Raw genomic sequence first — 13296 nt, 5'->3', positions numbered from 1 at the left:
TTGTGTTCCTCATAGAAACAAAGATGACACTGAATATATCCATAACTGAGTGAAAAACAGAAGTAATGGTAAGGACAGGAATAACGGAATAACGGATTTAAACTAAAGAAGAATAGATTTAGACTAGACATTAGAAGGAAGTTTTTTACAATGAGGGTGGTGATGCACTGGAACAGGTTGCCCAGAGAGGTGGTGCAGGCCCCATCCCTGGCAACATTCAAGGTTAGGTTGGCTGGGGCTCTGAGCAACCTGATCTGGTTAAAGCTGTCCCTGCTCACTGCAGGGGAATAGGGCTAGATGACCTGTGAAGGTCCCTTCCAACCCAAAGCATTCTATGATTCTATGACAGACGTCCTTGCGTATCTCATCAAAAGTAGTTACAGTCATTGAGAAGGCTTGGCTCCTCAGAGTATACAAGTTCTATTAAACTGAATTCTGACTGCCCTGGTTAAAAGGCAATCCACATGGCAGGACTTCACTTAGCTGTTTTTAACCCTGCAGCCCAAAATGTTGCTAAGCAACTTGGAAAAGAAGTCATTTTGTTTAGCAGATAATCTTTTATTTCAATAAAACATACAGTAGTGGAAACAAGATGCTCAACAATCTTTGATTTCAGAATAATCCAAAGTTCTGTAAACAGCTGAAGTGTGAGTCACACTTTTTTTAATTCTACTTCTTACACTGTTAAGAAGTTAAGTGCAAACATTGGAAGTATCTTTTAACTTAATTTTAAAAACCTTCAAATCATCAATGCAAAAGAAGCATCTTTTTTACCTTTGTGGGCTTCTAGGCCATCGGACTGTGAGCGTGATACTGAAAGAACTAGGGAAGTCATAGTAATTTGTAATGGAAAAGATTCTCTTCAGTAAGTGTATGTGAAGGAAATGCCTCCAGAGGATTGTTTCAGATGGGATTTTTTTTTTTTTTTTAACCCTTGTAACACCAGGAAGTAAAATAATGCCCCCAAAAGTGCTGGATGGCTGTGCTCCTTAAATTATTTTAACTGTAACGCATCCAGTCAGAGGCACAAGGTGATTAAAATGTAGATGTCATGATACCTATTAAGACTGATAGTCTTCTATCTGGCCATCTCCCATTGTTCCATGTACAGAGATAGACATCTTCAGACTGAGATTTGTTGAAGTCCACAAGATGTGGGGAGCTACTTGTGGTAGCCCATTAAGAAACAGTGAGGAAAAGAGCAGCATCAAGATGTTGGGGTACACAGTCCAGTCTTTCCAGGGAAGGATGCTCTTCTGAAGGGGGAACGTCCACCAGCTCAGTTGAGAAAAAAAATCCCTTTTTTTTTGTTTTTTTCCCTTTCCCACAGTTCTTGTTCTGCCTGAATTAGAATGATCATTACAATTTCAGGATTGTCTTCACATGAGTAAAATAGTTGGTAAATTTTTAAAAGGAATAAAATTTTCACTTGTTTGGATTTGACAAACATAATAAACTGGTCTAATTATGAAATTTAAATATTTTTCTTAGGGTGAGTGCTCTCTAAAGGTTTTGAGAGCTGATGTGGCCTAAACAGAGCCAGTCAGAAATTTTGAGGAGAAAAAAAAATTCTTAATGAGGAAACCAATCAACTCTTAAAAAAAATTCAGCTGTTGAAATGGGGAATTTAAAAAAAAAAAGTTTAATGAAAATAACCTTCCCCCCTATCAAGACAGATGATTTTGAAACATTCTGCTTTCAGGGTGAGACGTTTGAAATGACAATTCATGGTTTTTTTCCACACTCCTGGCTTCTGGGAGGAAAAAAAACAAACAACTTGACTTCTCATTCTGACCTAGGATGAGTTGTCAAAATGTCAGGTCCTGTTGTGAGATGGTAAATTTATTGTCTCAGTTCTACCTGCAGACAGACACTGCTCCCTCTTCTTTCTGCTTCGGTTCGCGTGAGCCCAGGTGTCATACCTCCCTCATTTTTCCTCATTGCTGTAAAGCAGTAAGCCCACAGATGTGAAGCTAACAGTGCAGATGTCACCGTGAAGATTCAAAACGTATTTACGTATATGAATTTAGTCTTGTTGACTGTGTAGTCACTGAAGCGTCAGAGGAGTCTGTACAAAGCACAGGCTTCGTTAGCTTTGGCGTGATTTCATGCATTGGCCACATCTCTACCCAAATAAATGATGGACCGTATGTTTTCTGACTGCCTTTACCTCTTTTGGATCTTCTTTGTCTGTAATTGTACCAAACCTGATGAATCATTTCTTTGAAAGGTCGTGTAGTCAAAGTGTAGAGAAGTGGATTCAGAGCACTATTTATTGGCAGTATAAAAATCACCACCCAAGAAGTTATGGTACCTTAGGGAGGGAAAAAGAAAGGAAGCTGTAATACGCATTCCAGCATTTGTACCCTTTAATTAACGCAAGCACTTGATGCCTATGCAGCACAGCTTCCTGGCGAGAGGGGTGGTCATGCACTCCTAGGCTCGGCTCGTGTCGCAAGAAGTACTTTTCTTTTTCTTCTCACTGTTACGCTTGCACTGCCCTCTTACCAACCTCTGTTTCCAGGACTCCCTGCAAAACCTAACATTTTTTACTCTTCCAGTAGTTCCATTTAGCCCTCTTACTTTTCTATACCATAGCTCCCTATTTGCCCTGGCACACTTCTTGTTCTGGCTCAGCCCCATTTTCTTGCCCCAAAACTTTTTGTCTCTGCTTTGCTCCCTATCTCTTCCTGTGCTCTCTGTTCCCCATCCTCTTCCCAGGACTAGTGACATCCAATCCTAACGACGTCCCTGATGTGCTGTCCTCCCGCAAAGCAATATCCTCCAGTCCCTCTGTCCCCTCAGGATGGTTTTCCCCTCTGCCCCAGGACTTCTCTGCTCTCCCCCCCCACAAAGGACATTGTATACATCCTCATTTCCTGCTTGCCCTGTTGGCAAGAGTTTCCGTGTTCACACCATCTTCCTTTCTGAAGGTTTCCTGCTCTCCTGCCTTTATCAGGGTCTGTGTGCATTTTTCCAGTGCCCCTTCTCATCCTTACCGTTTGGGAGATAAGTCAGCTCATTACCTGAGGGGCAGGTGGAGAAGGCACAGGATTAAAGTGCTGAAAGATGTTAGTGGGTGCACTCCTTTGCATTGTTTGATTTATAAAACAATTATAGAGCTGTTCCAAGAAGCTTAATTCACTCTCCCTTTCCCCTCCTCTCTGGCTTTACGACTTTGTTGCAAAATCAATACCTTCCTATTGATGCCCATAACATTGTCTACAGTTTTGGAGACAAGCAGTTGCATAGTTCAAAAGCTGTCATACTGTATCCCCAGAGAAAAAGAAATGCTATCAAACAGGGTTCAAAGCTTCTGTAAACATAGACAACTATCTGTGATGTCTTTAATTTCATGAAATGAATAATTCCTGTTTAATCCAGTTTATCTAATGCAGAACATTCATTTGCTGATCCAAAGATCACCCTGCCATTCAGCAAGATTTCTTCAAGGTTTCTTGACTCAGAATACATCTGCTTCTGCTTTTCACAATATTTTCTTTAAAATTTCTTAGGTGGCTTGATAACTTGTGAAGAAGCATTTTAGAAGATTTAAAATAACTGAAAATGTTTGACATAATCAACGTAACTTTCAGACATTTGAGATGCAAGTCAGAACTTTGAAAAGGTAGCTCCCAACACTGCTGGTCAGCACATAAGACAAAATTCTCTGAGCTAAGATTTTTTCTTGCCAACATAGTATTGTGACATATATCTGTACATTGAGTCTGAATCCGCTATGGCTGATGGTACTGTGCATGTTCACCTGTTCTTTCTAACAGGGTTTACAAGCCCTACATAAAGAGGCTATTTTTTCTGGCACATACTGGTATTGCAAAGAGAAGGAAAAAACCAAGGTGCAATTTTTAATCTTTTAGGTTACACTATTTTTACATGGGAATATATTCATAGCGTAAAGAAGGTAAGCGCAGCTTTATACAACTTAATGTTTTGAACTATAAGTACCAGTTTGTAGAAGAAATTTCAGAATGAGAATTATATTCTTAAATCAAGATAGGAAACACTGTACTGTCCTGAGTCATATTTAGGCCGCAGAACCAGCAAAAGCCATAAGATGAGAAAAGCCAATGCAATTCAGCCCTCATTTTCAAATACATTTAGTACATTTTATATATATTCTATGGAGACAGACTTGAACGATTTGAATTTGGGGGTTTTTTTTTGGCTGACTCAAAGGTGACTAATCTTTGATGATTATATTTATATATAGTTTAACGCAGTAGTAAAACTATATAGTTCATTATATTGTGTGTACATATATAGATACATAACATAAAGCTCATTATAGTAATATAGTTCAATACATTAAATTCTTTTTCTTCTGAAGTAGAAACAACACTCTTTGTACAGATACAGTTGAAACAGCCTCACAAAAGAGCGAACATACCTGGTATTTCTACTTGAAGCAAAGAAAGGAGTTTCAAAATAAAAATGGGTATCCAACATAGTGCATCAGTAAATACAATGAAGAAAAACCGTTTAGCAAGGATCATCTCTTTTTTAATATGATTCCGAATTTCAGTAGCTGTAATAGCTGTTTGGTGAACGCTGTAGAACATACTCCCATAGGAAAACACAATGATGATAAAAGCTGCCAAGTTTACACCTGTATAAGACGATAAAATTAGTTGTAACTTAACAGCATAATGGCAATTCCACATCACCTATTTGCAGGCTGGATAGTAAAGAAAAATGTTTCACCTAAACTGCTATTCCTGTAGAATTAAGCAACCAGAAGATCTCAGTCTGTCTTCACCTGAACACTGAATTTTTGCCCCTACTCAGGTGTTTATTTCATTCATTGTCACCTGATAAATGGCTGCCATCTGATCCAAACTATGTAGTTCTCCTCTGGTCTTATCGTTGCTCTACTTCCCTGAAAGAGTCTATTCATTCAGGAACTCAATGGCCATTAATTTCTTTCTACTTTCTCAGCCCTTCATGCATTTTAAGATAGCTAAGTATCTATCTAATATGGAAAAAGTGCTTTAAGTGCTTACTGGAGCATCTAAATATGAGGTGTGAACATCACAGGAAAGCTATCTTACTTGTTTGAAAATTAAGTTCATTTGCAGCTCTAATCATATATAAAGAAGAAATGCAACTTACCTAAAAAAATGACAACAGAATAAATCTGACTTGCTGAGCTTTCTGATTGTTCTGAGTGAAGAGGAAAACAGACGCCGTTGGTGCCATAGTAGTTCCTGAAAAATTCCTTATTGCTCAGGGGGATAAAAGCAACAGCAAACCCAATTATCCAGATAAGAACCAAAATGGAAATTGTCCTGCACTTTCTGGGCTTCAAACACCTAAAAGGATAAACTATGCAGATGTATTTTTCCAAAGTCAGGTAAGTCAACAGTAAGACTGACACCTCTGTAGACAGAATAGCCAGCGATCCCACCAATTGACAATGAATACTGTCCATCCACAACTGAGCGTGCTTGTTGTATTCTCCGCGATATTTAAGATCAAAAGCTCCAATCACAAATAAATATATTCCCATCAGACAGTCAGCACCTGTGGGCACAGTGCTTAACATCATTATTTACACATCTGAATTTCCCATTTTCTGTGTATATGCATATTGGAAAGCAGACATACACACGTATATATGAGTACATATTTATAAGTTAGCTAATATATAGATATAAAATCTAATTTTTATAGTTGGAATGCTATTGTGAATTGCAGTTTAGGCAGTATAAATCAATTCTATTCCTCCTTTTTTGTTTTGTTAAATTTTCATTTGGACTGACAGTCTACGTTTCATACCTGTTTCCAATCTGATTTTTTTGAAGCTTAGATAAAATTGGTTTGCAAGTAGGAAAAGATATAGCTTCATTTATAGAATTACTCTTGCAACCCATTTTTATCAGGTCTCATTTCTTTTGATATTGACATTTAGCTTAAGATAATTTCCTTTGAGTAGGGCATCTCTGCTGGATTCAGAGTTAGTTTTGGTTTGTCCACCCTATGCTAGTTCAAAACTGATGTGCATAGTCTTCTGAGACTAGTAAGTGAAGAGGAGATGTCAACATAGAGCTGAAGTCTTCACAGGTGTTTTGGCTGGAAGTTTTGTGTGGTGTTGAGACTGTTCCAATGGTTAAACAACAAAGTTTCAAAATCACTGACATGCTGTATTTAGAAATGTTGCACTCATTTTATACACTGTTGAAAATTACCTTTCAAAATGCAACTAATTGCATATGTGAAATACTTGTAGACTCTCCTGTATTGAGACAGGGTACTTGAGATTATGGTGACTATACTGCCGAGTAGTTTGTCCATAAACCTGTCTTGCTTTTAGGACTAAAAAAAATCCCCCTAATTCTTAATGTTGGGGAGCTGGGAGGGACTGATTTTTCTATATTTCCATAAGTAACCTTCTGCTCATGCAAAAAATAGAATAACTGTGTTGAACACAATGTTCACACACACAAATTGCCATTTACTCAAAAATGCATAGTAAAATTTATGTTTATGGGCCTTTGAAAAATTTAGAATTGTATTTCTTCTTGCTGAAGAAAGTGGGAATTTGACACAGTAGCTGCAGCGTTAAAATCAAACATGAAACCTTTGGAATTTATCAGCTGCCAGAGAGACCTCCTGGTGCATAAGGTACAGCGTTTTTTATTGTCATTCGCAACAGCATTAAACTTCAGTCAACCCAGTGCTGGAAATATGTCACTAGATTGTAATAACAAATATCATGCACACTATGAGCAGACTCAACCAATATTCTTTCATGCATGGAGTACTCACAGCAGAGAGACATTATTGAGATGGCATGGAGCTTATTCTCCGATCTGATGTAAGGCCTCATGCAGATAACAAAAATATTTCCAAAGCAGGTGATGGCAGATACAACCCAGACAAACACTCTCTGTATGATGCTGGCTAAAAGATTCTCAAGGGATGAAATCCCATCAGTATTGGGCTTACAGCTGCGCACATGAGGGGCATATCCACAGTACTGGAATTTCTTAAAATATCTGGTTGTGAGAAAGAAAAACAGATAAGAGATGGTTCTAGTTTGGTTACCAGAGTATCAAAACTCTCTAGTAGCTACTCAGGAAACATAATCTGAAAGAAGAAAACTTAATTAAAAACTGTCAAATTTGACAACTGCTCACATGCCGCTTCTCATACACTTTTGTTTTTAATTATTCAGTATTCTTCAAATTGTAAAATTCAGACCAAAGAAAGCAAACTGGAATAATCTACTTAGAATGATAAAATTGTTAAGTTGGAAAAGACCTTTAAGATCAACAAGTCCAACATTTAACCTAGCACTGCCAAGTCCACCACTAAGCCAGGTCCCTAAGCACCACATCTACACGTCTTTTAAATACCTCCAGGGATGGGGAATCAACCGCTTCCCTGGGCAGCCTGTTCCAGTGCTTCACAACCCTTTTGGTGAAGAAACTTTTCCTAATATCCCATCTAAACCTCCCCTGGAGCAACTTGAGTTACTTACATGTGGGAAAGATTTCTCAGGGATCTGAACATTCTTCTCTGGATGTTTGCAATTTCAATGCCCTCCAAGCTGCTGTAAACAATATACTCTCAATAAAAGGCAATAGAAACTCAGTAGTAAAAGAACAATCTTTATGAGCATTTAATTGTGTTTCTATGATTATATGTAACTAGAGATGAACTTTAATTGCATCTAATCTGTCATCACTTTGAAACTTGAACAGAAAGTCTGTGTAAAAGCTAGAGAGGAATAAAATGAATTGCAGTTAATTCTAATAAACTTGCTGTTCTTCCAAAATCACAAAGGCGGTTCTTTTAGTGCTCTCAGCAGTGCAACCTCCGATTATTATGTTGCCCTTCCAAAGTATTGTTGTACTAATGTTCTTTCATCATCTCTGGGAAAATAATAACTTGTTCCAATAGCAATATTTTACATGTCTCTTCCATTTTTTTATCTCAGGGAGTGACTTACTAGACAAACAAACTACTGCAGGAATTCAGTCTTCATTGTGTCAAGAGCAGCAGGAGGCTGGGACACAGAACACAGCATGTAAGGGAAAATGCTGGCTTTCTTATGACACATAGATGGGATTTCTTTTTTTTTTTTTTAATATATTGAAAATGACACTATTATTTCCCCTGCTAGACCAGTAAAGTGTAACCGTGTATGTTGTTCCTTTAGAACTTCAGTTTCTGCATTCTTCTAGTCCATCCCATCCACTGGTTAGATGTGCAACGCGTCTTCTGAATTGCAACCAGTCAGAGGTCTTTGGTTCTTCTTGTGGGAAGCCTTATTTGAATTCACCGTTCAATGCTTTGAGCACAATATTCCCATGAGTTCTGAGCACATTTAGGCAAAAGTGGAGAAAGGTACGAGTCTTACTGGTTAGTTGCTTTGGGCTGGTGAGCAGTTTTGCTAGAAGACAAGAATAAAGCCCCAAATACGGAAGTTTCCTTGTTTTATTTAACCACTGCTGTGAATCCTGGGGTGTGCTTTCCCCAGCTATTCTCACTATTTTAACTAGGATGGCGGCAAATGGTTGTCTACAAACTGAGTCCTGAAACATTGTCTATCTCAAGATTTAACAACTCTCTGAAATTAAAAATATGGAAGGTCACGTTCAGTCAACTGCATGAGTTCTTTGGTGTTAAATAATAGATAAAATACATGTTCTAGCCTGACAGGGAGGCAATTAATTATTTTTTTCTGTGCTCAGCTGCTTGTTGTCATGAAAATTATACAGGCTTAGTATTTTAAGGTCACTAGCCATTTACCAAATTTAGTTGAATTTGGCCAATGAATTCCAAATCACTGTGAGGAAGTGGGATTGATCAACAAAGGCATCTGCACTGCTGGCTACAGCTCAGGGGTCAAATCATAAACTCCTATTATGCTGCTATCCAAGGAAATATCTCTTTTTGGATCTCCACAACCACTTTGAAATGATGACTGACAAGAACCAACACTGTGCTCTGCCAGGCTGGTTATTGCAGACGTACAGCGGCTCATGAAGATGTGCTTAAATCTACCACAGGATAGTTTCAGATTTGCAAGACCATCACTGCACTACCAGAGAGTTTTAGGAAGAGCTCTGCTGGCAGAATTCAAGTTAGAGCTGCTGTGTTAGTGCACCCACAAAAACTCCCCCTAAACTCTTCAAAAAGATTGGTAAGAGTCCCACCTCCCTCTGACATGGGGGCTGAATTGTACTTGGTTTATATTGTTCTTTTCATGGTGTTAACACTAGATTCTGTAAGAATGGAAATATGTCCCCAAACTTGTACATATACCAAATTCCTTTATAATTCCTGTCTTTACATATCCTAATGGTACCTGCCCATGGCATTAATAGCCCCAACTGGATGTTGCATGACCCTTAAGCCCTGTGAACAAATTGTGCAAGGTCAAACGAGGGTCGCATTAATCTTGTTCCGTAACAGCAGAAAAGACAATGTCCTTCTCTAAGCTGAATCTATGAACTCTTTTTGTTGGAAAGATTTCCATTATGAAACTGATATTTTCAGGAAGGAAAATTTAAGTATTGCTAGTAATTCTTTTCCAGGTTCAAATTGTTGAGGATCATCAACATAACTATAAGCTATTTCAAGGGCAATTTCTTATCGAACATATTCTAGATCGTGTCCTTCTGAAGGAGATGTGCATAATCACAAAGAAAATATAGCTAAAATATAAAAACTTGATACTTACAGGGATTTGAGTTTAATTAGAAAATCAAACTGGTCTATTTGTATTTTCTTGATTGGGTTGTACGAAAGGTTCCTGTAAATACAACACAAGGCATAAATAACTTTGTACATCTTCCTTAAAGCTTGTTCCAAAGATAAAGTCAAACTACATAATCCATTTGCTTTTCCAGTCCTATAGGAAGGACTTGTACAATTGGCAGTTACAACTCCAAATGGTAACATTCATTTAGTGTTATTCAGCTTGCTAAGCCAGTGGAAAGAATAGTCAGATGCTTCACAGGCATGCTGTTGCCACATACACACACACACACGCACAACTGCCTCCCCCAGCCTGATGCTTAAAGGTTTTGACTGTAGAAATATTTAGTTTTTAAACTTCCTGGACTTGTTTTTCAAGTAAAAGAACTTAGCTGAACTGCATGCATTTAGAAATAAATTACAATTGGTTTTGCTAGTTGCTAAAATCTAATTTTTTTTTAATAATTCATGTGAGTTCAAGAAGAGGCAGAGGCAGTGGAATGTAAAAATAGACATTAGCATTAGATGCTATTACTCTGTGCAAGAGTGTTTCTAGGTACATCCTCTTTTTCTTCTCCTTATAACTCTTCCTTATGTTTTCGTCTTGATATTGTAACTAAGATGTGAAACTCAATAAATGCAACTGTACGCACTTGGTTGCCCCAGTGTATCGTGATGGATCTCAAGGAAGCCGGAAAAGCACAAAACTAAGTCATTCCACATACTACCTCCTCTTCTCCGGAGAGGTCTTCAATTTTGTGACCAGTGACTCTTTCAGATTATGTGAGAAAGACTGGGACTTTCCAGCAGCTTTCCAGCATTTGAGAATTTGCCTATATACGCATCATGGGAAAAAGAGCGAATGTCTTTCTGGTTTTATAATACCTCATGATTTTTTGGAACTCTTTCACAGGAAAAAAGCAGTTGCAGACAAGACATCTGTATGATGCTCTTACATGTTTATGATCTATTTTTAGAGCCAAATCTTGATATCACATTAAACATCCCCATCAAATTATTAATTTCTCATGATACAGCTAGCATAGCTCATTTTGTATATACTAACAAGATCTAGAAAAAGGTAGAATTTGAACTTGCTATGTTTTGGGACATGAAAATACATATCTTTTACAAAACCATTCCAGGAAAAATGTTATACAGAATTACTTTTGGATAGGTATTTTTTTAGGCACAGCTTAAATGATGCATGCAAACAAAGGTGCTCTTTCCTTTCCCAGCATTCATGACTGAAAACGTCATATCAAGTGAGTACTATATAGTTATATATAATAATAATCAAGAATCCTTACAGTTGTGAAAGCTCCTTTAGATCCTTAAATATATAGGGAGGAAGTGATTCAATCTTGTTGCTAGCCAAATCTCTGCAGAAACAGCCACAGGTAGGACACAGTAAGTTCTTACTAGGCTCAGTAATTTTACTGAACAGTTTTTCAATTTCAAGACACACAGTTTTGCTGTATTTGCCAAATAGAACATTATTTATTACATAGGTTATCAGAAACTTGCACTATAAAAGAATGTTGTTAAAACAAGGTGGGAAGCTACATCCATCAGATCTGTCTTTGTCTAGTTAGTTCAGATATGCCATTAGATACATAATATATTATTATTCTATTTACACCAAAAAGACAGTAAAATACCCTTAACTTGGGTTGTAGGAACTTGGAAAGAAATTAAACATGTTGTTTCAAGATGGGAATTCTTTCACATGGGCTAGCCAGCATATCTTTCCCTTAGTTCTTCTGTATACCTTGCTCCTTATTTTCACTAAAAATAAATCCTAATAACTGTGGACAGAGTATTAAAGCTCACACACATCTAGACTGTGGTGATGTAAGATTAATTAATATTATTTTATTCAGGGAACATAACGATATTATGAGCAAAAAGCCTGATATTACTGATACAGAGTATGTATTTTATCGACTATTTCTTCCCTGTTAAACATGTAGAAAAAACCCTGAGGATGGGTGCTGTCTCCAGAGCATTTTATATGAAATAGAATTTCTGATAAGTTATATTTGCAATATAAATCATAAAACTTTGTGTCTTATCGTACAAGTAAGAGAAGAAATCAACTCACAATTCATCTAACACCTGGAGAGAAGAAAAGCTGTTTTCATTTAAGGAGTTGATTTTATTCTGTCTCATCACCCTGAAAGAACAAAACAAACTTATATTGCTGCATCTTGAGGTCTATTTGGTTTTGGAGAAAACTAGTTATAAACTTTAAAAACTCTCTCTTCTCTGCATCTTCAAATATTTGCCCAATTCAATCAACAAGCTAATCGGATCTAGAAGCTTACCATTTGATAACCAACTTTTGTTGCCTATACACGCATGTATTTGTGTATATGTGTGTGTGTCTGTATATACATGCACATATATACACACACACATACACACACACACACACACAGAGGAGGCTGCTATAAATTGACTGAAAGCAGGAGGAAGATTAAGTGGGCTGGAAGGCTTGTGACCTAATTGCATCTCAGGCACACGCACAAGGCATGCAACTTTTCCTTCACCCCTGTTTCATCTGCCACCGAGCTTGCTCCTTAAATGAACGACCTGGATTTTAAAAGCAAAGAGAAAGCCAAGAATATGGGTATTGCAGAAGAGTTAAGAATTGAAAGTGACAGGTACCATGGAGCATAGTAACCTAGCAAAAGGTTGAAAGGATTTTCTGAAGATGATTACAACATCACTTAAGAAATTTTGGGGAAAATTCTAAAATTTCTGAGCCAGCCAATGAACCAGCCAATCAAACTCTTTAAAATGAAGAAACAAGCTATGTATTTTGTGTGTTTGCTGCTTTTCATTATGAGATTTTTGCCTCCTAGAAAAATTCTAAATCTTATTATCAGTCCAAATCGCTTCATATAGTTGCATATATCAATGCTGAACTTTGCTATAAATGTCTACGGTGGTTAGTCTGTCTGGCGCTCATTTAAAACCAAGCACTTTAATTTAATCTTCTTGAGATCTAAATAACCATGATACTCAGGAAACTTTTATATTAGCTGTAATGAATCAGTTGACTGTTCAGCACAAGCATATCTCACTCTGGCTGGCTAGCATATCCTGTTACTTACAGTACAGTTAGCGTGTTGCAGGAGATGAAGGTGACATTTCTTACATGATGGATATGGTTGCCCTCAAGGTCTCTGGGATATAAAAACAAAACATCGATCACTGAAAATAAATTACGGCAGTTATTCTAAGGTAATTAAAGAAAAATTCTACCAGAACTTCATGACTGCACAAAAGAGAGTGGGAACTAGACATCTAATTTTTCTGCACGCCTAGCTGATGACTTCAGGTCATCAACCCTGCAGTGACCCTGCAGGCACTCTGCAAGATCCAGCACCCTGTTAGAAAAAGCAGTGTGGAAGCACCATACAAAGACAACAAAATAATATCTTTCTAGTGAAATAAGGTAGACTTACAGCCAGTTTAGTATTGGCATATGCTGGCACAGAGGTTCATCAGGCAAACGAGCAAGAGAATTATTCATCAAGTCTCTGAAAAAAAAAAATAGCACAA

General features: G+C 37.5%; 1 protein-coding gene across 1 annotated transcript in view; it reads right to left on the bottom strand.

The window, feature by feature from the left end:
- Positions 1–2012: 2012 nt before the first annotated feature.
- Positions 2013–13296, bottom strand: part of RXFP1 (relaxin family peptide receptor 1) — a 52420-nt gene continuing 41136 nt past the window's right edge. Inside the window, exons 9-18 of the mRNA XM_075709492.1 lie at positions 13200–13274; positions 12846–12917; positions 11831–11902; positions 11037–11108; positions 9710–9781; positions 7502–7573; positions 6787–7016; positions 5131–5541; positions 4409–4627; positions 2013–2314 (exon numbers count right to left, since the gene is read on the bottom strand). Coding sequence (XP_075565607.1) covers positions 2013–2314; positions 4409–4627; positions 5131–5541; positions 6787–7016; positions 7502–7573; positions 9710–9781; positions 11037–11108; positions 11831–11902; positions 12846–12917; positions 13200–13274 — 1597 coding nt within the window. The remainder of the gene's footprint in view (positions 2315–4408; positions 4628–5130; positions 5542–6786; positions 7017–7501; positions 7574–9709; positions 9782–11036; positions 11109–11830; positions 11903–12845; positions 12918–13199; positions 13275–13296) is intronic.

The sequence above is a fragment of the Pelecanus crispus genome, chromosome 4 (genome assembly GCF_030463565.1).
Source record: "Pelecanus crispus isolate bPelCri1 chromosome 4, bPelCri1.pri, whole genome shotgun sequence".
NCBI classification, from domain to species: domain Eukaryota; kingdom Metazoa; phylum Chordata; class Aves; order Pelecaniformes; family Pelecanidae; genus Pelecanus; species Pelecanus crispus.
This window is presented reverse-complemented; position numbering and strand designations above follow the sequence as displayed.